General features: G+C 37.6%; 1 protein-coding gene, 1 long non-coding RNA gene and 1 pseudogene across 3 annotated transcripts in view; 2 read left to right on the top strand and 1 right to left on the bottom strand.

Moving 5' to 3' along the window:
• The window catches only part of LOC310632521 (uncharacterized protein), a gene marked incomplete at its 3' end in the record, with an annotated part of 33,060 nt that extends 27,609 nt beyond the window's left edge, over nt 1–5,451 (top strand). The window contains exons 18-20 of the mRNA XM_083349750.1: nt 848–1,032; nt 4,774–4,915; nt 5,264–5,451. Coding sequence (XP_083205876.1) covers nt 848–1,032; nt 4,774–4,915; nt 5,264–5,451 — 515 coding nt within the window. The remainder of the gene's footprint in view (nt 1–847; nt 1,033–4,773; nt 4,916–5,263) is intronic.
• The window catches only part of LOC310632646, a 1,302,393-nt gene that overhangs the window by 759,107 nt on the left and 516,721 nt on the right, over nt 1–26,565 (bottom strand). The gene's annotated exons all lie outside the window — the stretch shown is intronic.
• LOC310632520 (cytochrome P450 2K1-like) lies at nt 11,489–23,618 on the top strand (annotated as a pseudogene). The gene is made up of 8 exons: nt 11,489–11,680; nt 12,720–12,884; nt 13,973–14,124; nt 17,466–17,626; nt 19,467–19,598; nt 20,739–20,923; nt 21,194–21,335; nt 23,432–23,618. The product of its transcript is annotated as a cytochrome P450 2K1-like (transcript).

The raw sequence follows: 26,565 nt of genomic DNA, 5'->3' as shown, positions 1-26,565 counted from the left end.
AACAGTAAGATGCAGTAGCAAGAATAAATTTTGCCCAACACTTGAAGAAAAAAAACAATTCTGACAATATCTGACTGAGAATTTAAAGTTTGAGAATATACAGCAATGGCAAAATTAACAAAAAATTAACAAAATTACTGCTAAGCTTGTAAGCCGCCCTGAGTCTTCGGAGAAGGGCGGGATATAAATGGAATTTAAAAAAAAACCATATTTCACAACAGAAGTTTTACCAAATTCAAGCAAAACAAAAAACACTTCTCTTATATAGGATATATTATGCAGTGTGGGCATTTTTAGAAAAATCTTGGATGAGGGAATCCCATTTTTAGAACTTATCCTATCTTTGGGCATTACACAAATTTCATTTCTTTCTATGACTGGAAATATAAACACAAAGGTAAATCAGTCATTAAATATCAAGAAAGAAAACATATTTACAAAGGGAAATACTAACATATAAAAGACCATAACTATGCAATATCAGGTTTGCAATGTAAAATACATACAATAGGTGTACGATAGATTTTACATTTAATTTCTTAGTTATCTCTTTTTTTAAAAAAAAAGGTGCAGTGTTGAAAGATATTGGAATTGTATTGCTTGAATCCAGAGTCCACATTTGAGATCAGCTCCAATTTCCTTCCTATATGAGTCTGTGCTCCAAAAAATCTTCTCTGAATTGATCAATGTATACGGATGGAAATCCCATGCATGTTCAGGCCTTTGTTCTGTAAATCTGAGTGAAAATCTGAATTCATGATACCTATCTTTCACAGTTAAATGTATCCAAGGTTTAGTGCAAAATTAAAACATTAACAAACATCTTATAATTGTTTTGTTTTCCTAGATAAGGTATATGAAGAAATTTCAAGAATCATTGGGTCTGCTCAGCCAAGGATTGAACATCGAGTAAAAATGCCCTACACTGATGCAGTTATCCATGAAGTTCAAAGGTTTGCTGATATTGTTCCAGGAAATGTTGCACGAGCAACTACAGTGGATATAACTTTCAAAGGCTTTTTCATTCCGAAGGTGATTAGTCTCATTTAAGTGCTTTATTCACTCAATGTTGCTTTGTGTTGTTGTTAGCTGTGAAGTTGTGTCCGACCCATCGCGACCCTATGGACAATATTCCTCCAGGCCTTCCTGTCCTCTACCATCTTCTGGAGTCCATTTAAGCTCACGCCTACTGCTTCAGTGACTCCATCCAGCCACCTCATTCTCTGTCATCCCCTTCTTCTCTTGCCCTCAATCTTTCCTAGCATTAGGCTCTTCTCCAGTGAGTCCTTCCTTCTCATTAGGTGGCCAAAGTATTTGAGTTTTAGTTTCAGGATCTGGCCTTCTAAAGAGCAGTCAGGGTTGATCTCCTCTAGGACTGACTGGTTTGATCGCCTCGCAGTCCAAGGGACTCGCAGGAGTCTTCTCCAGCACCATAGTTCAAAGGCCACAATTCTTTGGCGCTTAGCCTTTCTTATGGTCCAACTTTCACAGCCATACATTGCAACTGGGAAGACCATAGCCTTGACTATACTCACTTTTGTTGGCAGGGTGATGTCTCTGCTTTTTAGTGTGCTGTCTAGATTTGCCATGGCTTTCCTCCCCAGGAGCAAGCGTCTTTTAATTTCTTGGCTACAGTCCCCATCTGCAGTGATCTTGGAGCCCAGGAAAATAAAATCTGTCACTACCTCCATTTCTTCCCCATCTATTTGCCAGGAATTGAGAGGGCCAGATGCCATGATCTTGGTTTTCTTAATGTTAAGTTTCAACCCAACTTTTGCACTCTCCTTCTTTACCCGCAACATGAGGCTCTTTAGTTCTTCTTCACTTTCTGCCATTAGAGTGATATCATCTGCATATCTTAGGTTGTTGATATTTCTTCCGGCAATCTTAATTCCAACTTTTGATTCATCTAGCCCTGCCTTTCTCATGATGTGTTCTGCATATAAGTTAAATAGGCAGGGCGACAGTATACAGCCTTGCCAGACTCCTTTCCCAATTTTGAACCAATCAGTGGTTCAAAAAAAAACAACAGTTCTCACTGTTGCTTCTTGGCCCACATATAGGTTTCTCAAGAGACAAATAAGATGGTCTGGTACACCCATCTCTTTAAGAACTTGCCACAGTTTGTTATGATCCACACACCCTCTTAATTATTATGTCCAGCCAGATCATGCTATTGATAGGTTTGATGTCTGTTATGCCATAACAACTATCAGTGTTCAACATTTCTATATGCCTGAAATTTAAATCACAATCTTTTTAGTATAATTTTTAAATTTAAACAAGAAGATAAAAGCTGATACAAACTAATAAACAATAATAAAGTAAAAAGAAGGAAATCACATGAAAAGCAAAAAGTGCAAGAAAAGGGGGGAAGCTAAATATTCTAATATTTTTCATAGCAGTTAAAAGTACAAATTTATTTTGACCTCTCTTTCTAAAGTTGCATCATATTACTCTTCTTTTTATAATCTATTCCTGCCTACATCATAACTCAAAAGTTTAATTTTTATTTTTATGCAAAAAGTCCTAAGAGACTTCAAATCCAGAACAAATGTAGATAATGTCTCTTCTTTAATCAAAGAGGTTAATTTATACATTTCAGCAAAATCTATCAACTTCACAAACATTCCCTCCATTGTGGTTACTGTCTAATCTTTACATCTCTGTGCTAATCTCATCTGCTGTCATCATACAGTATGTTGAAATAATCTTCCATGACTTTTTGTCTATCCATAACTGTAAGAAGGCCAACTATATCCTTCTGCTACTAATTGTTCTCTTGATTCAATTTTAAATTCCCCTTGATAATTTTCCAATCTCCCACCAGTGGCTCCAAACCAACCAACAAAACCAAGTTTCAATATGCTTCCAGAAGGTGGGAACATCTGGTGGTAGAGTATTTCACAGGGTTGTGGCCACAGCAGAAAAGGGTTTTCTCCTTGAAACTACCTGCTGGAAATCCTTAATAGAGAGGGTTTGTAGCACTTGTTTGAGTAGTGTGGGATTGTCCCACTGGGGTGAGACATCTCCTCAGATACTCTGGACATATATGGCTTTAAAGGTAATAACTAACCACTTAAATTGGACACAGAAGCAAACTGGTAACTAGTGTAGATGCTACAACAGTAATGTTGTGTGCCACTGTGTGACCCCCCTCCCCCCCAGAACTGTAAAGGCTGTTGCATTCTGCACCAGCTGTAGCTTCTGAATACTCTTCAAGGGTACTCCTAGTTAGAGCACACAGAGTAATCCAACTGGGAGATGACTAGCCATGAGTGATCATGCATAGGACTTCACAATGCAGATAACGGGGCAACCTGTGCAGAACACAAAGTTGCACAAATCAGGAGTCATGCAAGATCATGCAAAATATCAGTACCACTTTATAAAACCCTAGTAAGACCACACCTGGAATACTGCAGCCAATTTTGGTCACCATATCACAAAAAAGATGTTGAGTGTTTGGAAAAAAATTCAGAGAAGAGCAACTAAGATGATCAAAGGCGTGGATATGAAGAACGGCTGCAGGACTTGGATTTGGCTAGTCTAAAGAAAGAAGAAATAAGGGAGACATGATAGCAGTGTTCCAGTATCTGAGGGGCTGCTACAAGGCAGAGGGGGCCATATTGTTCACCAAAGCACCAGAGGGAAAGACAAGAAACAATGGTTGGAAATTGATCAAAGAGAGAAGCAACCTGGAATTAAGGAGAAACTTCCTGACAGTGAGGACAATCAACCAGTAGAACAGCTTACCCCCATAAATCATGGGTGGTTCATCATTGGAGGTTTTTAAGAAGAGACTAGACATTCACCTGTCTGAGATGGTATAGATTCTCCTGCTTGAACAGGGGGCTCAACTAGAAGATGTCCAAAATCCCTTCCTATTCTATTCTATTCTATTCTATTCTATTCTATTCTATTCTATTCTATTCTATTCTATTCTATTCTATTCTATTCTATTCTATTCTATTCTATTCTATTCTATTCTATTCTCAGCTAGCTTTCCACAGTCACATTAAGTGGTCTAGCTCTTATCTTCTTGTTTTGTAAAATCCACCAATAAGACACTTTCACCAAAGGAAAAAAAATATTCTATTTTTTAAAAAAATCTCTATCCTCCTTTTCCATTTGAAACTTTCTAATATTACAATCCTGCCAAGCTTTTTGCCTTTAAATTAAAATCCATTAAAATAGGTTTTTTCTCTTCTTAATTTCAAAAAGAAGGGACTCAATGAGATTTTTTAATCCTCACTGCTCTTCACAATATCTTTCTTAAGTTGTAAAGCGATTAAAGTGTAAAATGATCAAGAAGGTGAAGCTTTTCCCTGTCAAATGTCCATAGAAAGGCTGCATAGTCGTTTAGAGTGCTATTCTTTGATCCCCAAACTACTCAACTCATAATTGTTCCCAAGAAATTATTATTATTATTATTATTATTATTATTATTATTATTATTATTATTATTATTATTATTATTATTATTATTCAGAAGCAGCTCTTCTTGAGCACAAATGGATAATCCCCAAATTTGTCCTCCCTTCAAAGAAATTTTCTAACAGGTAAAACAATCTCCTAACTGGCAAGTCCACTGTTGTGTTGTTCTGCAGAGCTATTTGTAGAGACATCTAACCAATCATAACACTTCACCTGGAAGGTGTTCCATTCCCATCACATTGGGAAACTCATGTATTTGGATGGCTTTTAAAGTTTTGATATTTATGAGTAAACCAAAGAGGCGCTAACTGTTTAATAATTCATTAATACCTGCAGGGCACACACATAGTTCCATTGCTGACTTCCGTGCTGCATGATGAATCCCAATGGGAGAAGCCTCATGAGTTCTATCCTGAGCATTTTCTTGATTCTGAAGGAAAATTTGTGAAAAGGGATGCATTCATGCCATTTTCCGCAGGTAACATCTTCTATCATACTTGTATATAGTGAATGATCTGTTTCAATAACAGATTCTTCCTTATAACATTATTACATCAACATTAATCAGAACAATCCACTCAACTTTATAAAAAGTGTCAAAAACCCGTAACTATTTATAATTTTCAGGGATTCAGTGTAGAGGAAATCTACTTGAGGTTCATTTTTTAAAACTACATGATTCCTATACAATTAAGCTCCATTGTAACATTTTATTTTAGTTTTCATGCATGTTGTCATCTGTGAGCTGCTATTTCATGGCAGGAACAGCAAAATGTTATTGAAGAGCCACTGAACTCAGTTTCCCCATCTTTGTTCATTGTTACAGGTCGGAGAATCTGCTTAGGTGAGACCCTTGCCAAAATGGAGCTCTTCCTGTTCTTTACCAGCCTCCTACAAAGATTCACTTTGCAACCACCCTGTGGAAAATCAAAAGAAGACCTGGACTTGACACCAGCAATTGGGTTTACAACTCCTCCCATGCCTTATATGTTGTGTGCTCTGCCTCGTTCATAAGATGAATCACAATTCAGTTTCTAGAAATCCTTCATTTCCATATGTGTATTTGTGATTTTTTTTCAATCTTCTCTACTAATCATGTTAGGTGTAGTCTCTTGTTGGAAATAGGCTATGATTTCTCATACATTTTAAAACTTACATGCTGCTTTGCAAAGCATAATAAAAGTGGAACTGAGGTAAAAGCTAGCTTAAAAATGGAGTTCAATTCTTGTGACACTGTCTGTATAATAAGCAATAGCTAGTAGTAGTAGTAGTAGTAGTAGTAGTAGTAGTAGTAGTAGAATAACAGAGATCAATAGAAACATCAGAAGCTTTGTGCAGATATCAATGGCACAATGGAAGACCCGGTTGCTGCTCAAGGTGATAGATTGGGAGAGGTTAACATCAAGAGAGGAATATTTCAAGGAGATTCACTATCACCACTACTGCTTGTTATTGCACTGATTCTTCTGTCAACAATACTGAATAATTCAGGCCATGGCTATCAAACATGTAAAACATCTGCCAGGATATTTGTCTGGGTTTATATCTATTTCATATTCTCAAAATAATACTCCTGATGTAGTGATTTTTAAAATCTATGCTAATCTTAATGTCAATGTAACATAGAAAATGACACCATCCAAAAAGTCAGAGCACCAAATACTTACCTTTTCCATTGAGCACCAAATACTTACCTTTTCCATTCTGTCTAGAGGATCATCTAAAATTATCACAAATCATCAATAAGGACCTGTAGGTTATCTATTTCTTTTTAAATCCTCACTCCAGCAATTACCTCATCCTCTCTTGTATCTTACATTATGTTCATTACTTTCAAAGAAAATATGAATAGAAATGGTGACAAGGGACATTCTTATCTTATGCAACGGTCCACAGGCTGAGGGTTGTGGACCCCTGATCTAATACATAATATTATTTCTAATATTATCTCTCAACTGACTTTTGGGGAAAAATCCATACTGATCTGCATGAATAAAGTTCTATAAAACCTCTTGGCTAAAGTCATTATAAATATTGATCAACCTTTGGCAGGAAAACTTCTCCTTTGTATAATTTAGGGTCATAATGATGAAAAAGTGGTAAGATTTGACACTACCCACAGTGAAGGAATCATTGATGATGATGATGGAACTTGCAGAGATGACTAAATTAACTTCTGTGATCAAAGAAAAAGAATATGTACATTTATGACTGACCGGAAACCCCTTATAGACTTTATGTATGCAATGGAAAAAAAAGGTTCACTTATGACCTGTGATTTTGACAACTAGATAATTGCAAAATAGAAAAAAGTTAACTTTATTTTTAATCATAGAATAAGAGATAGTTTGTATTTGCTAAAAAAGAAATCAAAAGCTCCTTCTTTCCCTCCCTCCACCTCCTTACCTCCTCTTCTCCCTCCCTCCCTGTATTAGTTTGTGTTTGTTATGTTCTCTGTAAAACCTTTAATAAAATATATTTTTAAAAGAGTAATATGCGTAAAATATCTTTGCACCTTTGAATTATTTGTTATCATTGTGATTCATCTTGTAATTTTAATATTTTTTCCTCTTTCCTCAATTTATATGCCAATCACTTGTCTGGCCTATCTGCAAATTCAACATTCTTTTGTTTTGCATAATTTATTATTACTTTCATTTCTCTTACTGTTAACAGGAACAATTGTCATTGTAATTTTTCAATTAAATGTAAAGTAGTTTTCTGGGGATTTTTAAAATACTTCTTTCATTTTTATCTCATCTAAAATGGCTTGTGTTTTCTTTTGTCTCTTTTCTCTCTCTGATGTTACGTAAAATGTTTCCATAAAAACTTTACTTGCAGCTCAAACCCTCCTTGGGTCTGTATCTTTATTAAGATTATCACATTAAGATTATCACACACACACACACACACACACACATACACATACACACACAAATTTATCTCTCTTTTTGCAACATCCAAGTATGTATATTCTCATTGATACAAATTCTCATATGTATCAGAATTTTTGGGTCTCCACACATCTACAAGATCTATGTTGTCTATGATATCCAATTACATCAAATTGGAATTTTGGTGTTGTTGTTAGTTGTGAAGTCATATCCGACCCATCACAATTCCATGGACAATGTTCCTCCAGGCCTTCCTGTCCTCTACTATCTTCTGGACTGAATTTAAGCTCACACCTACTGCTTCAGTGACTCCATCCAGCCACCTTATTCTCTGTCGTCTCCTTCTTCTATTGCCCTCAATCTTTCCCAGCATTAGGCTCTTCTCCAGTGAGTCCTTCCTTCTCATTAGGTAGCCAAAGTATTTGAGTTTCAACTTCAGGATCTGGCCTTCTAAAGAGCAGTTAGGGTTCATCTCCTCTAGGACTGACCGGTTTAAATGCCTTGCAGTCCAAGGGACTCGCAGGAGTCTTCTCCAGCTCCATAGTTCAAAAGCCTCAACTCTTTGGCACTCAGCCTTTCTTATGGTCCAACTTTCACAGCCATACATTGCAACTGGGAATACCATGGCCTTGACTATATGCACTTTGTTGGCAGGGTGACATCTCTGCTTTTTAGTATGCTGTCTAGATTTGTCATAGCTTTCCTCCACAGGAGCAAGCATCTTTTAATTTCTTGGCTGCAGTCCCCATATGCGGTGATCTTGGAGCCCAGGGAAATAAAATCTGTCACTACCTCCATTTCTTCCCCATCTATTTGCCAGGAATTGAGAGAATTGGATGCCATGATCTTGGTTTTCTTAATGTTGAGTTTCAAGCTCACTTTTGCATTCTCCTTCTTCACCTACATCAAGACGTTCTTTAGTTCCTCTTCACTTTCTGCCATTAGAGTGGTATCATCGACATATCTTAAGGTTGTTGATATTTCTCCTGGCAATCTTAATTCCAACTTTTGATTCATCTAGCCCTGCCTTTCTCATGATGTGCTCTGCATATAAGTTAAATAGGCAGGGCGACAGTATACAGCCTTGCCGGACTCCTTTTCCAATTTTCAACCAATCGGTGGTTCCGTGTCCAGTTCTCAATGTTGCTTCTTGGCCCACATATAGGTTTCTCAAGAGACAAATAAGATGGTCTGGTACTCCCATCTCTTTAAGAACTTGCAACAGTTTGTTGTGATCCACACAATCAGAGGCTTTAGCATAGTCAGTGAAGCAGAAGTAGATGTTTTTCTGGAACTCCCTAGCTTTCTCCATGATCCAGCATATGTTGGCAATTTGATCTCTAGTTCCTCTGCCTCTTCAAAATCCGGCCTGTATGTCTGGTAGTTCTCGATCCACATACTGCTGGAGTCTAGCTTGTAGGATTTTAAGCATAACTTTACTAGCATGTGAAATGAGAGCAATGATGTGATAGTTTGAACATTCTTTGGCACTGCCTTTCTTTGGAATTGGAATGTAAACTGACCTTTCCAATTCTGTGGCCACTGTTGAGTTTTCCAAATTTGCTGGCAAATTGAGTGTAGCACTTTTACTGCATCATCTTTTAAGATTTTGAATAGCTCAGCTGGAATACTGTCACCTCCACTAGCTTTGTTGTTGCTCAGATTTCCTAAGGCCCATTTAAGTTCATATTTTAGGATACCTGGCTTGGGGTCAGTGCCCACCCAATCATGGTTGTCTGGGACATTAAGATCGTTCTTGTATAGTTCTTCTGTGTAGTTTTGCCTCCTCTTCTTAATCTCTTCTACCTCTGTTAGGTCCCTGCCACTTTGGTCCTTTATCATGCCCATCTTTGCATGAAATGTTTCCTTCATATCTCTAATGTTGCGAACCTCCATCCATAATTCTTCAGGCACTCTGTCTATCAGACCTAATTCCTTAAATCTATTTGTCACCTCTACTGTGTGTTCATCAGGGATATGATTTAATTCATATCTGAGTGGCCTAGTGCTTTTCCCTACTTTCTTCAATTTAACCCTAAATTTTGCAACGGGAAGCTCATGATCTGAGCCAGTCAGCTCCTGGTCTTGTTTTTACTGACTGTATAGAGCTTCTCCATCTTTGGCTGCAGAGCACATATTCAATCTGATTTCTGTGTTGACCATCAGGTGATGTCCATGTGTAGAGCCGTTGTTGGAAAAGAGTGTTTGCTGTGACCATCATATTCTCTTGAGAAAATGCTATCAGCCTGTGCCCTGCTTCATTTTTGAAGCCTTCAAAAGCCTTCATTTCACCGCCCTGAGTCCTTCGGGAGAAGGGCGGTATACAAATCAAATTATTAAATTATTAAATTAAATTACATTTTTTACTCCAAGACCAAACTTGCCTTTTATTCTGGTTATCCTTTGGCTTCCTACTTTAGCATTCCAATCCCCCATGATGATAAGGACATCATTTTTTGGTGTTAATTCTATAAGGTGCTGTAGGGCTTCATAGAACTGGTCAATTTCATCCTCTTCAGCACCAGTGGATGGGGCATACACTTGGACTACTGTGATATTGAATGGTTTGCCTTGGATTTGAACTGAGATCATTCTGTCATTTTGGGGGTTGTATCCCAGTATTGCTTTTCCTACTCTTTTATTGACTATAAAGGCTTCTGAGGGATTCTTGCCCACAGAAATTCACCCATTCCTGTCCATTTTAGTTCACTAATTGCTAAGATGTCGATGTTCATTCTTGTCATATCTTGTTTGACCACGTCCAGCTTGCCTTGATTCATGGATCTTACATTCCAGGTTCCTATGGAGAATAAATCTTTACAGCATTGGACTTTCCTTTCACCACCAGATGCATCACAGCAGAGCATCCTTTTGGCTTTGGTCCAGTCGCTTCATTCTTTCTGGCGCTACTAGTACTAGCCCTCTGCTCTTCCCCAGTAGCATATTGGACGCCTTCTGACCTGAGGGGCTCATCTTCCAGCGTCATATCGTTTTGCCTTTTGGTACTGTCCATAGGGTTTTCATGGCAAAGATACTGGAGTGGGTTGCCATTTCCTTCTCCAGTGGATCACATTTTGTCAGAACTCTCTGCTATGACCTGTCTGTCTTGGGTGGCCCTGCATGGCATAGCTCATACCTTCATTGAGTTACACAAGCCCCTTCGTCATGACAAGGCAGTAATCCATAAAGGGGAAATTGGAATTTACCTCATGTCTATTTTAATATCTTTTTCAAAAGTTCTATTCAAAAGCTGACATACTTCTTTAGCCTAAAAGAACCAAATTGCAGCCATTTATGATGATCCACAATGTGTCATGGCTACTTTGTTGCCTGTCATAGGCAAATGCCAAGAGAGATGCCCTTAGAAATGTGGTTTTTTTTAATTGTGTGGGTGCTCTCACTTACAACATCTTTTTTACGTATTGTTAAGCTTACATAACCCTCCAAATCCAAGTGCCCAAGCCAAGATGAAAGGCATCACAGAAACTGTTTGCTTATAATCTATCATATAGACTGTAAGAAATACATCCTCTTCTCCATTCAGATAGCCAGAGGCCATGGAAAATTCCTCAAGATAATGTGGAAAAACTGAATAATTATTCAAGAAGGGATGCTTGTGTTGATTCTGGGCCCATTCTTAGTTAATTTGATTCAATTTACTTGGTTCCTTGACTAAACAATGAAATAATTATCCCTGAAGATTCTGTTAAATATTGTTTCAAGCAAGAAGATTTCACAATCCATTGTGCACTCAGTAAAAGCAATTATAACAGATTATTAACATCTGTCTAAAATTTGGTACACTGGGGAGTTAAAAGGAGTTTAAACTCATTTGCAAACCTTACTATGTAGATTCCCATGTAGATATTTATTAAGAAACTAAGGCAAAGGTTGCTGGATACATAGGATAATATGGTGATTCAGTAGAAACAGTAGCTGGGATGTGCCTAGTGCAGGGGTAGGCAGCCTTGACTCTTTTATGACTCATGGACTTGAACTCCCACAATTCTTGAGCCAGCATAGTTGAAGTCCACGAGTCATAAAAGAGCCAAGGTTGCCTACCCCTGGCCTAGTGCAATACTTTGAAATTCTGTTTGTTTCATTTCAATTTACAGAAGTTATTGCAACTGCTACTGAAAACTGCTCTGTGAAAGGAAATGGATTGGACTGGACCTGTTCTAATATTATCACTGTTTATTCTTGCAATTATGTTCCTTTTGAAAAAGAGCACTTCCTGGGGTAACAGCTGCCCCAATCTCCCGCCAGGACACAGGACCATACCATTTTCGGAAATCTGCACCTGATGGATTTGAAGAGGCCTCACAAAACTATTGTTAGAGATAAAGCCTGTTGATTAAAAAGGATGAAGTTTATTTGCAACAAGTTGCGGACGATGAATTAAATCTCATTTGTTCCCTGCTGGTTTTTCACCTCTATGCAAATGTTTAAAAAGCGAGGATTTATCTGGTAAAGGTAAAAGTTCCCTCACACATGCGTGCTAGTCGCTTCCGACTCTAGGGGCTGGTGCTCATCTCTGTTTCAAAGCCGAAAAGCCAGCACTTGTCCGAGGACGTCTCCATGGTCATGTGGCTGGCATGACTAGATGCCAAAGGCGCATGGAACACTGTTACCTTCCCACCGTAGTGGTCCCTATTTTTCTACTTGCATTTTTACGTGCTTTCGAACTGCTAGGTTGGCAGAAGCTGGGACGAGTAACAGGCGCTCACTCTGTTACGCAGCACTCGGGATTTGACCTGCGAAACTGCCGACCATTTAATCGACAAGCTCAGCATCCAAACCTACTGAGCCACTGCATCCCTATCATTTATCTGGTACTTAAATTCATTTAATTGTATTCCAAGAAAAGCAATTTGTTAGAGGGTTCATTTTTTTCTAATAATTTACTCTAATTGAAAGAGATGGATAAAAAGCCCTTGAACTTTTGGAGAAATATAAATGAGCACATTCTTCAAGTTCTTTCTTTAAGAAATTCACACAGTCAGCTTCAAAAACTACTAGGTACAATTAGAAAGCTTTTGTGTGATCCTTTCAACAAGCTGGCAGAGGCCCAGATTCTCTTTTATGAAATCCCACTGTATGTCTAGATCCCTTTAAAACTTAGCAAGTTTTAAAATTTATCAATTTGATATGATGATGTTGTGTGCAAGCATCCTTTTACTACATAAGTGTTTTTATTTGTTTTATACAACTATAAAGTACATATAAATCAAAACAGCTTCATAATGTGCCATTAAAAAAAGGAAAATAACATGACCTCAGTCTTGGAACTGTGATGAACTGTGATACATGATTTGTTAAACAAAATTCCAGCTATGCCAGTGTAATTGTTGATCAAAATTGTCTTTTGTTTTTCATCTGCTATATCCTAATTGTCAAAAAAATATGGTCCCATTTTTCATCTTCAAATGGGATTCCAGGAAATGGTGGTGCTGACTGGCTATGAGACAGTGAAAGAGGCTCTAGTGAACCAGGCAGATACATTTTCAGAGAGAGCATCTGTCCCTTTTTTTGAGGATGTTGCAAAGGACTTTTGTTGTGTCGGGTTCGAGAATCAAAGAGACTCAGACTTCTAGCGTGCCATGACTTTATTAGGAGGAAAATGTGGTCCAGAATGGAGGAACAAAGGGTACCAGTCACCTTTATACTTGGCCAGGTGAATACCTGGCCAATAGAATTAAACCCCTGCTTTGCGCCGGCAGGTCAGCCAATCCCTTTAAATCCAGCTCTCCCACCGAACGCTGTCCCTTTAAATCCTGCTTCCCCGCCGAATGCTGTTCCTGCCCGGAGCTGTCCAGCTCCATGCTTCCTTCAGTAGCTGTCACACGTGTATGCTAAGCTGCATACACTACAGCTTTGGTGAGTTGTTTCATTTTGGATTGTAGCTGGCATTCCTTGCAGATGTGCAGTCATTTTCATAGATACTAATGTAAAAGAACTAGGAAGCTTGTGGAAATTCAATCCAGAGAGTGACCCAGATAAAATTTTTCTTTAACCACTTTGACTTCATCTAGTCATCACTAGGGGGAGATGGAGAATAAAAAGACAAGACAGCCTTGCAATAACAGCATGAGTCATACACAGACACCAATCCACAACAGGTTTGGTTCTGCTTTATTTTGCAAATTTGGGGTGTGGAAGATCCTGGTGTTTTTTCTGCATTTTTTTGCATGTCTCATCATATACATGGTGTTGCTTATTTGTCTTCCCAAATATTCATTTTGATCCATCTCCCAAGGAACATTTCTCCATAACATATGTACAATGTGCACAATACAGGCATGCATTGCCACAGATCCATTTTTAAAAATACTGTAACAATATTAGCCCCAATCTATGGAATAGAGAATTTGCAAGGTCTACTCCAAATTTCTAGTGAGTGTTGGCACTGGTTCATCTGTGGATCTCTCTCTCTCTCTCTCTCTTTCTCCCTCTCTCTCCCTCCCCCCCCTCTCTATCTGTGGTGTGTGTGTGTGTGTGTGTGTTTCTCCAAAAGCCCCGCTCCACTTGGATCATAATCTGTATTTCCAATGCTTCAGGAAAGAGATGTTTTGGTATAAAGATCACTGTTTATTTCTGATGCTCTAACAATGCTGGAAATAACTTCAGGAATTATTCTTCAGGTATTATTTTTTTTCTCATGGTGAGAACTGGAAAGTGATGTGATGGTTCACAATATCCCCATTACGGGACTACGGAATGGGCAGGAGGACCATTGAAGACAAAATCACTGAAGAGTGTAGTGTCTTAACGAAGACAATAGAGACTTATGCAGGTGGGTTGATGTTTCCTCCCAATGCTCTACTGGAGCATCTTTCAGGACAAGAATAGAATGGAAAATATTTTCATCATGTTATATCAAATAAACAAGCACTGCTTTTGAAATATTTTCCCTGCAACATTTTTTAAATCTATTTTCCCTATAAATATGCTTAGTTGTCTAATGTATGCTAGGTAGGATTTTTCTTGAATCAATAATATTTGCAGAAATCTAACAGATGTCAAAATCCTTTGGTTAGCATTCATACTAAAACCAATTTCTAATTCTGTATTCTTGAATAATGTAGTCTGAGGCACAAGAAATCAGAGCAACTTTAAGAATAGGTCAAAGCAGTTTCTTTATCGTTGAGCACCAATATTACAAGAATCTCACCAGATTGGGTGCATTCCCTTGGGAACCAGTAGATAAGTCTTCACTAGTCTGGTCTATGATATTTCCCTCCTTGGAGCAACTCCGTATTGGCACGCCTTTTAACTCTCTCCTTCCTTTAGCCAGTGATTTCACCACATCTGGTATGCACTAACAGTCACTTTTTAAATAAAAGTTCTAGGATTAATTTTGGGTAAAATTAATGGTGGAATGTTAAGGTTGCATGCATCCCTATATATAAACATGAAAATGTGTTGCACACTAGAGATATTGTTCCTCCTGTTTTGGATCAATGATAAAAAATATTGTAGTTTCTCAAGGAACAAAAATATACAATTTACATTTATTAAGTGATCTAGATTCTAGAATACATACTTGATATTCTACCAAATTTACCAATAAAAGTATTACTTCTCAATTGTCAATATTGGATTCTCTACTGTATTACTGTTAGTTTAGCATAGTCATAAGGCTCAAACTGCAATTGATCCACTTATTCAGCATCACACCCCACTAGCAATTAACTTAAAAGGAGCTAGAATTCCATGTTTTCCAAAGTATTAGTCCCTAAATAATTTCAATTGATAACACTTGTTATATGCCTCGCAGTATGTGGGCTGCATACTTCTGGGTGATCACTTGTCTGAGATGGTATAGGTTCTCCTGCTTGAGCAGAGGGCTGGACTAGAAAACCTCCAAGGTCCCTTCCAGCTCTATTCTACTCTAAGGATAGCAACAAAAAGATACACAAAGCTCTGATCATTGGCATTCATAGTTCTCTGCATTTTTACAATTTAGAAATGATTTGAATAAAACTTACCATTCATTGATATGAGGAATAAGAAAAAACAGATGCCCTATGATATAAAATTAATCTAGAAAATTAAATATTCTTTCTCTTCTTGGCAAATGAGGTTTCACTTTGAGACCATTCCTACATACCTACAAATTTACCATGCTGTTTGCTTTTGTTAAGCCAGTTGCAATAAAGAAATGTAATGTATTGGCTTTAATTGTTTTAAATCACTTGCTTAATGTCTGATCACTTGCTTAATGTCTGACCTAGATTTCTCTGTTATCTAACGGTTGCTGAAAGCCAGACTGGATGTCTCCAAGCTGATAATTAGGCTTGGGGCAGGAAACTGTTACTTTGAACCTATTGGTTGCCACCTATAGGTTGCCACCTATAGCTGTGCAGCAGCTATAAGGGCTGCTTTTGTTCTGAGTTAATAAATTTGTTTGCTGTTTCAACACTTCATCTTGCTTAATGCCTAAAGAACTGGAGATATAACAAAAGACATGAACATTTTTTTTAAAAAAAAGCAATATATAGTGTCCACAAACACTGTTCACTTCACTTTCTCCTACTATCCTAGCCTTGCAAACCATACTTTCTACTGATCTTTTTATGTTGTCTTTTGTTCTTCAATTTTCTCATCACCCATTTTTTGAGGTTTTCCTTTACTCCATCCAACCACAATATACTTCATCTTTCATTTCCTCTCAACCCATTCACCCTTCTTAATAAATTAATTCTGTAATTCGATTTGCTTTCATTCTCTCTGCCTAAATGTGCTTCTTTTAGTTTCCACTGCATCATGTTATTTTTCTTGTTTCTTCTTATATATGAATTTCTATATAACCAAATGGGCAAAAGCATTCTCTTATACCCAACAAATCTGATATTCCCTGATCAATGTTGAACCTTTTGTTGTACATTCCATTTATTCTCATGCATGTTTTCAATGCATCGTAAATTATTCTTACCACATTCAGCTCTCAGTTGCCAACTCATGGAAAATAAAGCATACATCAATTTTCTTAATATTAATATCAATAATGTACAATAAATGACCTGCTCATGTCTACTTATGTCTAGCTTAGTGTAATGTAGTGTAGTGTAGTCAAATAGTTGCTATGCAGTGACACATTCTCATTTGGAGAGAATTTCTCCAACTAAATCAAAAAGCCAACTTGTCATATTTCTGAAAATACAATGTAAAGTGTATAGAGGAAAATGCTGAATTGTACCACAGATACTAGGTCTGTGTAGGGTACATCTATACAAATGTATTTTAATTTCTGATAGGAATATATTTGAATTCAATAATCTGGAGTATAAAGTATAGGGCTGCCTGTATTCTACAGTTTCCACTCTGCCAGTTTGTGCTGGCAGAATTAATGTGCTCCATGTTTCTTCAATGAAGCAGTGCCATTTGTCAGGATGCAAGAAGCACACTTTCTGTGTTGTGACACCTGCCCTCTGGAACAAGATCTCCCTTGAAATCCATGTGGGTTCTATCTTGTGGGTGTTCCATAAGGCCTCAAAGGCTCATTTGTTCTCTCAGACCTTGAATTAAAGTCAATGGAATGAATGAATGAATGAACCTTTATTGTCAAAGTACAACCATGTATACACTGAGATTGGCTGAGCCTCCCATTCGTGCCCCCACCACCACAACTCACAGTGACAACAAACCCACCATCTTGTTACACCATGTGAGCTAATTGCACAACACACCAGCCTCACAAGTCAATGGAGCCTCTTTGTGAATGTGTTTTTATATTGAGCAACCAAATTCTATTTTTGGAATTGCATTTTTATGTTTATTATATGGTGAGTTGCTCAGAGTTGGAGCCAGGATAGGTACCTAAATAGCACTGATGATGATACCTAGTTTGGTAATGAAATGTCTGCAAGAAAACAACCAAACTTAGAGAACACCAAGGACCTCACAGCCACTGACCTATGTTCAGACACAACAATTGCACCTTTGTAGCAATGAGTTATCATTCCAATACTTGTTCCTATTTCTTTACCTAAATATTTCTAATTTCATCAATGCTGGCTATAAGCTTTTATGATGAATGCTCCCTTTATGTAACCTGACTTTGAGTCTAAATGCAGTGAAGAGCAACTTTAATCCTAGAACTTTTTCAGTTTCAACTTATTTTTCATTGCTCAGGAAAAACATTTGATATCACAACAATTGTGGGAGCTGCCATTTCCAATATCATTATTTCTATTCTATTTGGCAAGTGAAATGACTATGAAGATGTCACATTTCTATGACTACTGAAGCTATTTAATAAAAATATTCAACTTTCAAGAACCTTTGATATGCTGGTAATCTGATTTTTCAGTTTAAGAAAACAATTGTGACATATAGGCAGCATTCGTCGCGATCTCAAGACGTTTCTGTTTGTACAAGCCGGCCTAGCCTGATAGGGATTGGTGGGGTTGTTTTATTTTTGGTGTCTTAATTTTATCTTGGGGTTTTTAGAATTGTATTCCAATTGTTTTAACTTGGGCAATCATTTAATCTCTTTTTAATGTTTGTATTTAGTATTTTATTCTGCCCTGTGAACCGCCCTGAGTCCTCAGGGAGAAGGGCGGTATATAAATATTATTAAATTAAATTAAATTAAATAATGTGTGTCATTGAGCTCTTTTTTCACTGCCATATATAATTTGTATGTATACTTAAAGAAGGCTTAACTCTATTATTGCAAATCATATTGCCTGTCATCAGTGGTGGGATTCAAATACCTGAACAACCAGTTCTCTGCGTGGATGTCACTTATGAAAGTCCCTTCTGAGCCTTGTGGGACATCTCCCTGGCTCAGAATCAACTTCCAGAAGTGGTGTCCATGCATGTCTGGGCCTTGCAAGAAAAGGGCTAGGCCTAGGGCACAGGTCTGCAACCCGCGGCTCCAGAGCCGCATGTGGCTCTTTCAGCTGTCTCCTGCGGCTCCCAGTCCTCTGCCATTTGCAGTCCAAAAAAAAAATGGGACTAAAAAAGTTCAACCAATCAATTCAAATATGCAAGGTAGGTGCATATCTCGCCTTGGCTCCACTCTTCAGTCAAACCCTGTTCTGTGCATGTGTGCATGTACGCCCATGCGCACACAATTTTTGTGGCTCCCAGTTTTTCCTTTTGTGATGGAACCGGTTCCGAGTGGCTCTTTCACTGTTTCAGGTTGCTGACCCCTGGCCTAGGGCATTAGCTGGTTGCCAAAGTCAACAAAAAACTAGCTACTGGTTCTACTGAACTGTTGCGAACTAGCTGAATCCCACCACTGCCTGTCATGGATATATGCAGCAAAACTGTATCCAAAGGATGACATGAATATGACATCACAACTTCATGATGCACACTTCAACAGACGAGGATTTAATTTGGCTTGTTATGCTGGTCATCCCCATTGCTTATTGGGGAATCAACAGGATGTGAGCAAGAGGAGCTCATTCAATAATATGTTAGAAAATAAGCACTTCTTCTTCCAATAACTGTGCAATTTTAATCCTTGGGATTTGGGCCTTGGTGAATTAGAAAAATACTGACTATCCATAGTTCTCTCTATCATGGTTTTACTTATTATGGTGATTTATTTTTATAGACATATGGACCACATGTATTCATTCAATGTCCACCTGGGAAATGCACTAAAGCTACAGCCAATTAAATTTCCCCATTAAAAACATCCTCAATAAAGAAGGATAGGGTCTATTCTAGAGGGCTCCAAGGAAGTTCTATTCTGGGAGACTCCAGGGAATTTCTGTTTGGGGATATTTAGGGTCAACCCTTCAGTGCAGCATGTGAACATCTTCTGGCTTTAAATATATGACTTTTCTAGAGTTTCACTTTTTTTTCATTTCAGTTAATGTGTGAAGCACAGTGAAATTGGGGCTACAACTTCAATAGTCCTTTGACTATCAGAGCAGATTTGGAAGGCAAACAGTGGTGGGATTCAAATATGTGTGGATGCCACTTCCAGAAGTCTGTTCTGGGCCTGGGCAACAATAAATTTGCTACCGGTTCTGCCGAACTGGTGCCACCTGGCTGAATCCCACCACTGAGGGCAATATATTATCCATTCAAGACATAATCTTTTAGCCTTCTGGAATTTACATCATATCAATACACTAAGTTTCCTTGCTGGTGTTTTTTCTTGGTATATTTCAGGAGGAGAAGAAGACAACTGAGGGATATTTCCACTATGAAAACTTTAGAACTGTTGTGAGTAATTTATTTGTTGCTGGTATGACTTCAAACACTCTGCACTGGGCAGAGTGATGAAATTCCCAGAAATTCAAAGTATGTTTCATTTTATTATTTTTCACTATTGCCTACAGCTTAGATAGTGATGCTTCTGGAAAGGAGATCAAGTATCCTTTCCAATAAAAAAGATAAAATATTTTTGCAGCAATTAGCATATACAAAACTAATTCAGAAATCGTTATGGGAATTTATGACTTGGAAAATTTAATAAAGATATCATAGTTTGAAAAGGAAATCTAACTTTTAAATATGTTTTAATTTAATATAATTAGTTAACAAAATTATTGTACTGTAGTGCATTGCCACCAAATATGGAAAAATGATCTGATGTGATCATTAGATTTTGATCAATTTGCAGTAAGTGTTCATTTTAGCTTTCTGGAGAACAATGAAGTCCAGTGATAAAACATCTTACACCAAGTTTCTCTGTGTATCACATTCAGTGTAAATGTGATGCTCTTTTTTCTATTGATATTTCCATTATTTGCATATCTATTACTACATGTACATTCAACATCCATTATGCTCCCATCCTACAATGAACCAAGACTGATAGAAATTTCTATGAACAATAATGTATTTTAGCTATCATCAAGACCATGACACATCTCTACATGGTCCACTTAACATTTCATTCTGGCTTGAGAACTGGAATTTGGTTCAATGGTTAAGACACCAAGTTATAAACCAGGGTTTGTGAGTTCTAGTCCTACCTTAGGTATGAAAGCCAGCTGGGTGACCTTGGGCCAGTCAGTCTCAGCCCAACCCACCTCATAGTGTTCTCCTTTGGGGGCAAGTAGGAAGAGGAAGGAGTATTAGGAATGTTTGCCACCTTGAATTACTTATAAAATGATAAAGGTGGGATAAAAATCTAATAAATAAAAAAGAAATCAACACAAATCACATATTAGTATCACCAAATGTCTATTAAAATGTCCATGGATTCATATCCTTCTCTTCTAATGTTGCATAAAAATATTTCTGACTGCACTTAAGCAGATTGAGATGTCTACAAAAATCCTTACCATATTTAGAAATTGTCACGAACAATAACATTTTATACCTTCTATTTTTTTTCTTTGATATATGATCTGGTTTATTCATGTTTTAGTACCACTCTCTAAAAATGTCCACAACTCTAATTTTTAAATGTATATTATTGATTTCTTCTGCCAGGGAGGGTCCAAGAAGAAATTGCAAAAGAGATTGGGGTTCGTCAGCCAAGGACAGAAGACCGAGCCAAAATCCCTTACACCGATGCAGTAATTCATGAAGTTCAAAGGTTTGCTGATATTGTTCCAAGCAATTTGCCACATGCAATCACCAAGGACATAACTTTCAAAGGCTTCTTCATCCCCAAGGTGATCGGTCTAAAATCCTTACATTATATAAGATCTAGTCTATTTTTTACAGTGTAAGGTAGAATTTTGTTAGAGTACTATGCAGTTTTACTAACTATGGTAGTTAAAATCTTTTTAACATGTGTATTTTTCATACCTAGCATATACCTCTCATTATTTTAAAATCCATACATTTGCAATATCTTTTTTAAAATTTCTAAAAATTTCTATAGCAATGTATTAAATAGATTAAACACCTTTAATATAGTTCTTTCTCCTTCAATGTTTTAGGGAATGCAGATTGTTTCATTGCTGTCATCAGTGCTCCATGATGAATCCCACTGGGAGAAACACTGTAAATTCTATCCTGAGCATTTTCTTGTTGCTGAAGGAAAATTTGTGAAAAAAGACGTGTTTATGCCTTTCTCTGCAGGTAAGATTCTCTGTACATGTGTGATTTTGTCCAGTAATAAGCAGCCCTTCTTTGTGAAGAAAACTTCACAAGAGATCACTGAACAGTTAAAGAGCAACAATAACAACAACAATAACAATAATAAAATATCCACTGAATGGGCTTCATTTAACAAAATTTGATATAATTTTTTACCTTTTTTGGATGATCCTGGTACAAGACTTGGACTGGCTTCAAAGTATTCAAAGGTGGGTAGTAAAAGGTATCAGTCTCTAAGAGGTAAAGGTAAAGATTCCCCCACACATGTGTGCTAGTCATTTCCAACTCTAGGGGCCGGTACTCATCTCCGTTTCAAAGCCGAAGAGCCAGCACTTGTCCAAGGATTTCTCCGTGGTCATGTGGCTGGCATGACTAGACGCCAAAGGCGCACAGAACGCTGTTATCTTCCCACCGCAGTGGTCCCTATTTTTCTACTTGCATTTTCACGTGCTTTCGAACTGCTAGGTTGGCAGAAGCTGGGACGAGTAACAGGTGCTCACTCTGTTACGCGGCACTAGGAATTCGACCCGCCAAACTGCCGACCTTCTGATTGACAAGCTCAGCGTCCTAACCCACTGACTAGCTGTTTGCAATTCCTGTGAAGGATATTAGGGTTTTCATGTTGAAAAGAAGAATAAATCTGAGGAGAAGAAAGACTTGACTATGTGGTGCCTGGGTGTAAATCAACATCTATACCTGATATTGGCAAAGCAAAAGGGAAAATGAGATTGGATCTTTCCATACAATATACAGTAGTAGATATTATCAATACATCACCAGAATTAAGGCAGAAAAGCATAGGAAAATCATACCAGAGTTACCATGGGGTGAAATAGTATGCGCACTGAAGTTAGTGTAGTGTAAAGGAATATGGCATGGAACTGAAGTCTGCTATACAAATGATAGCCATCCTCGGAATGTAAATATAATAAATGTAAATATAATAAATGCCAAGGTATCGTTAACAAACCTTTTGTGAGGTTTTGAATGAATAGAATGAATTAATAGAAATGATAAAGCCACATAGAAGAATGTTAAATCAACTTAATTAGGAAACTTGCTACCACAAAATTACAATGCCAATGGGACTTGAATCAATCCTCCAGCTTATCCGCAAGGATCATTCTGGCAACCAACAATTTATGGAATTGTGGGCTTCTTGGTGCCCTCTGAGTTTGGTTATTTGCTTGAAGACATTTCACTACACGACTAGGTAACATCTTCAGTCTGAGTGATTGTAGGCTTTGTTCCCTGCTTATATCCAATAGCTTGCGCTGCCAGCATTGGTGGGAATTTGGTTTTCTTCTTGGTAGTTCCTCGATTAGGGTATTGTTTACTGCTTGATTTTTTGTCTGATGTTAATCCATGTTTATTTTTTATTTATTTATGTGGTGGCTGTTGGAGGGGATGTATTCTGGGTTTTTGTTTGTTTGTTTCCTTCTTAGCTTTTTTATTGACTCTTTTAAATCCTGTGCCAAAGTGGTTTATCTCTATCTGTCTACTGATGACTGATTTCTTTGAATGCCAAACTTCCAAGAATACCCTAGAGCTTTGGGATTTAGCTTAGCGTAGAAAGCTCACACTTTCTGAGCTGAAACTTTGGTTGAGTCTGTTCATATGTTGTGAATTAAAGGAATTTCCTCGACTACAACATTTCCATCACTTTTAATATATTTCAGATAGTGACATATATATATATATTTGATATTTGATTGCCATTTGGATTTTACAGATGTATCCCCCCCCCACCCTCTACCTCAAATGGTCTGTTCAATAGATGTATTCCTGCAATTGTAGTCATGACCTCTGGCTACAGTGAGATGCTCAATCAACCTTCTTTCCAGGACATCAATGTAGAAGAATACTTATCACAGTTTGTCTTCTTTTAAGATTATCATCTTTCTGATACTACTCATTCTTATTTTATTATTGTATTTTTGTGTGTTTCCATATCAATGTTGTGTCATAACTTTTCTTTTTGCTGACCTCTCCATGATTATATGACATTGGGAAGCTATGTAAAATAGTTTACAAAAACCAATAAACCACTTTTTTTGCCATGTATGCTTTTTTTCCAGTTGGGAGAATATATGCTGGTGAGGACCTGCCAAAATGGAGCTCTTCCTCTTCTTTACCAGCCTCTTGCAGAAATTTACCTTCCAGCCACCCCTGGGAATATCTAAAGATGATCTGGACTTGACCCCAGCAGTCAGGTTTATAACATCTCCTATGCCATACAAGACCTGTGCCATTCCACATTCATAATACACAAGATGTTCATAACACCACTTCTCAGTATTGGATAATGCAATTCTGTATGGTTTTTGCTTAAAAGATTGTTTGAAGTTGAACTGTAATCATTTGCATGCACATAGAATCTAGATTCTGAGAGTAAAAGAAATAAGGAAATCATGACATGCTAAGTACTTTGTACTCTTATTTTTATTTTTTGGAATCATTTGTCTCCTTTTATCTTTTACTATTTTTCTCTCTTACAATTTTCTGTTTCTTTTGCTTTCAATTATTTTAATTCATTTTAAGCAGTATACATTTTTCTACAATAGTTCCATATAGGTAAAGGTTCCCCCACACATGCATGCTAGTCGTTTCCAACTCTAGGGGCCGGTGCTCATCTCCGTTTCAAAGACAAAGAGCCAGCGCTTGTCCAAGGACATCTCCATGGTCATGTGGCCGGCATGACTAGATGCCAAAGGCGCACGGAACGCTGTTACCTTCCCACCGTAGTGGTCCCTATTTTTCTACTTGCATTTTTACGTGCTTTCAAACTGCTAGGTTGGCAGAAGCTGGGATGAGTAACAGGCGCTCACTCTGTTACGTGGCACTTGGGATTCGACCCGCCAAACTGCCGACCTTCTGATCGACAAGCTCAGCGTCCTAACCCACTGAGCCACTGTGTCCCATAGTTCCATATACCTATATGCATTTGTTTGTTTGAATAAATTATTGATTGGGTTGTAAATAATAGAAATAATAATAATAATAGAAACAACCCCATTTTCTATGCTGCTTAGCCTCCATGTTTCCACTTATATTGTATATTCATCAAGCGTATTTTGACATTGTTTTTAAGTTGAAGTGGTCATATTGCATCCAGTTGCCAAGGTTTAAGTTTTATTCTAAAGGATCCCAATGAACATTGAAGAAAAAACACTATGCCATTGGCAGAAAAGAATATATATTATATAGTCCAAGAAAAGGCTCAGGAGTAAGTTCAAACATTTGTAACACTTGAAATGATGAGGTTGACAGGCAGCCAGTTATATTACCAGGCTAGTTGTTTAAACTGGGATAAAAGATTGAATTAGAACCTCTGATGGCTGGATTGATCAAATTTACTGTACACTCAATATTATATTCAGAAAAAAATTGGTATAAAATGCTGTACTTATGGTGCATTACTCTGATGTTGGTTGCCAAAGTAAACAATTCATTCTCTATTGCACTGTTAGAAATAAAAATAATCAGGTGGATGATTTTTTTTCCATGTTTTGTGGCTATGTTATAAAATCCAATAATACTGGTTCATGAGTACTGTATAAAACTGCATGCATAAATGTAGATTGAAAGCTGAAGTTTTCTATAAAAAACACTTTGGTCTAGCAGTTAAGGCACCAGGCTAGACATCAGGAGACTGTGAGTTCAATTCCTACCTCAGACATGAAAGCCAGGTGGGTGACTTTGGGCCAGTCAATTTGTCTCAGTCCAACCCACCTCACAGGGCTGTTGTTGTTGTTATTGTTGTGGGGAAAATAGGAAGAGGAAGGAATATTAGGCATGTTCACTGCTTAAAACTGTTTATAAAAATAATGAAGTCAGGAAATGAATAAATAAAAGTAAATTAAAAATATGTAATGGATATATAGTACTCTTGGTTTGTGATTACACCAAGTCATGTTTAAACATGAGGGGGGGAGGGGAACATAGGTAAGGTTCACCTCCATCCCACAATCTGTTTTGCTGGAAAGTGACTGCAACAAGGCCTGACCTGCCCTCAGATGTTTTCTGCACAGCCAAAGGGGAAACAGAGCAAGGATGGGATATTCTTTTCCATTCTACCACATCATATGTAGAAATTTGAGAGTGTCATAATTACTAATGAAAACTCAAAGGTATGATATACAGTTACATATTGTGCAAATCTGTGGGGATCAATTAAAGAAAGAAGGTAACATGATCTAGCTTTTGATTCACCCACTGCTATTCTGTGAATCACAAAACAGAATTCAAAGAATTTTTGACTCTCAGTTGCTATTGTAGAGTGTTCTCTACATTGGAGGGAGGGATCCTTTTTATTTCTTTTTATCCATAAATTCCTGGAGCAGCAGGGAGCCACCAGAGGACTGGAAAAGAGTTGATGTGGTTCCCATCATCAAGAAACAGGGGGAAAATGTATCTTGGAAACTACAGACAACACATCCTGGCATCAATATATGAGAAGTATCCTGGAAAACATAATCAAGCAGCAGATCTGAGAACACCTAGAAACAAACAAAGTTATAACAAGAAGCCAACAGAGGTTTATCAAAAACAGATCATGCCAAATGAATCTTATTTCATTCTTTGACAAAGTGACTAAATTGGAAGAAGAACAAAATGTTCAGACATAGTATATTTGGATTTCAGCCAAATATCACAACCTACTTCTTAGTAAGTTAAAAAAATGTGCGAGAGACAGCATCACCACCAGATAGATTTGTGATTGGATGACAAACCACATTCGAAATATAGTCCTTAATGGAACTACATCTACATGGAGAGAAGTAAGCAGGGGGGGACTCCAAGGTTCTCTCTTAGGTCCAGTATTCTTTAATATCTTCATAATCAATTTAGATTAGGAAATGGAAGGGGAACTCATCAAATTTGCAGACAAAACCAAATTGGCAGGAATAATCAACACCCAGATGATAGGCTTAAGAACCAGAAAAATCTTGACAGACTCAAGCCCTGGGCCACAAAATTAAATTAGTGGTGAGAAAAGTAAGACTTACTTAGGCAAGAAAGTACACTTAGTACTCTTAGGCAAGCGAAACTAAATATACAGATATAGAATAGGTGGAACTTGCCTCAATAGCAGCAACTGCAACAGAGTTCCAGGAGTCCTAATAGACAACCGCTTAAATATGAGCCGGCAGGGTGCTGCAACTGCCAAAAAAGCTATCTCCAGTCTACAACACAGTCATTGCAACAATTC

This window comes from Vipera ursinii (genome assembly GCF_947247035.1).
Source record: "Vipera ursinii genome assembly, chromosome: 1".
Taxonomy (NCBI): Eukaryota; Metazoa; Chordata; class Lepidosauria; order Squamata; family Viperidae; genus Vipera; species Vipera ursinii.
The sequence above is the reverse complement of the archived record's forward strand: the minus strand, read 5'-3'. Positions and strand labels throughout refer to the sequence as shown.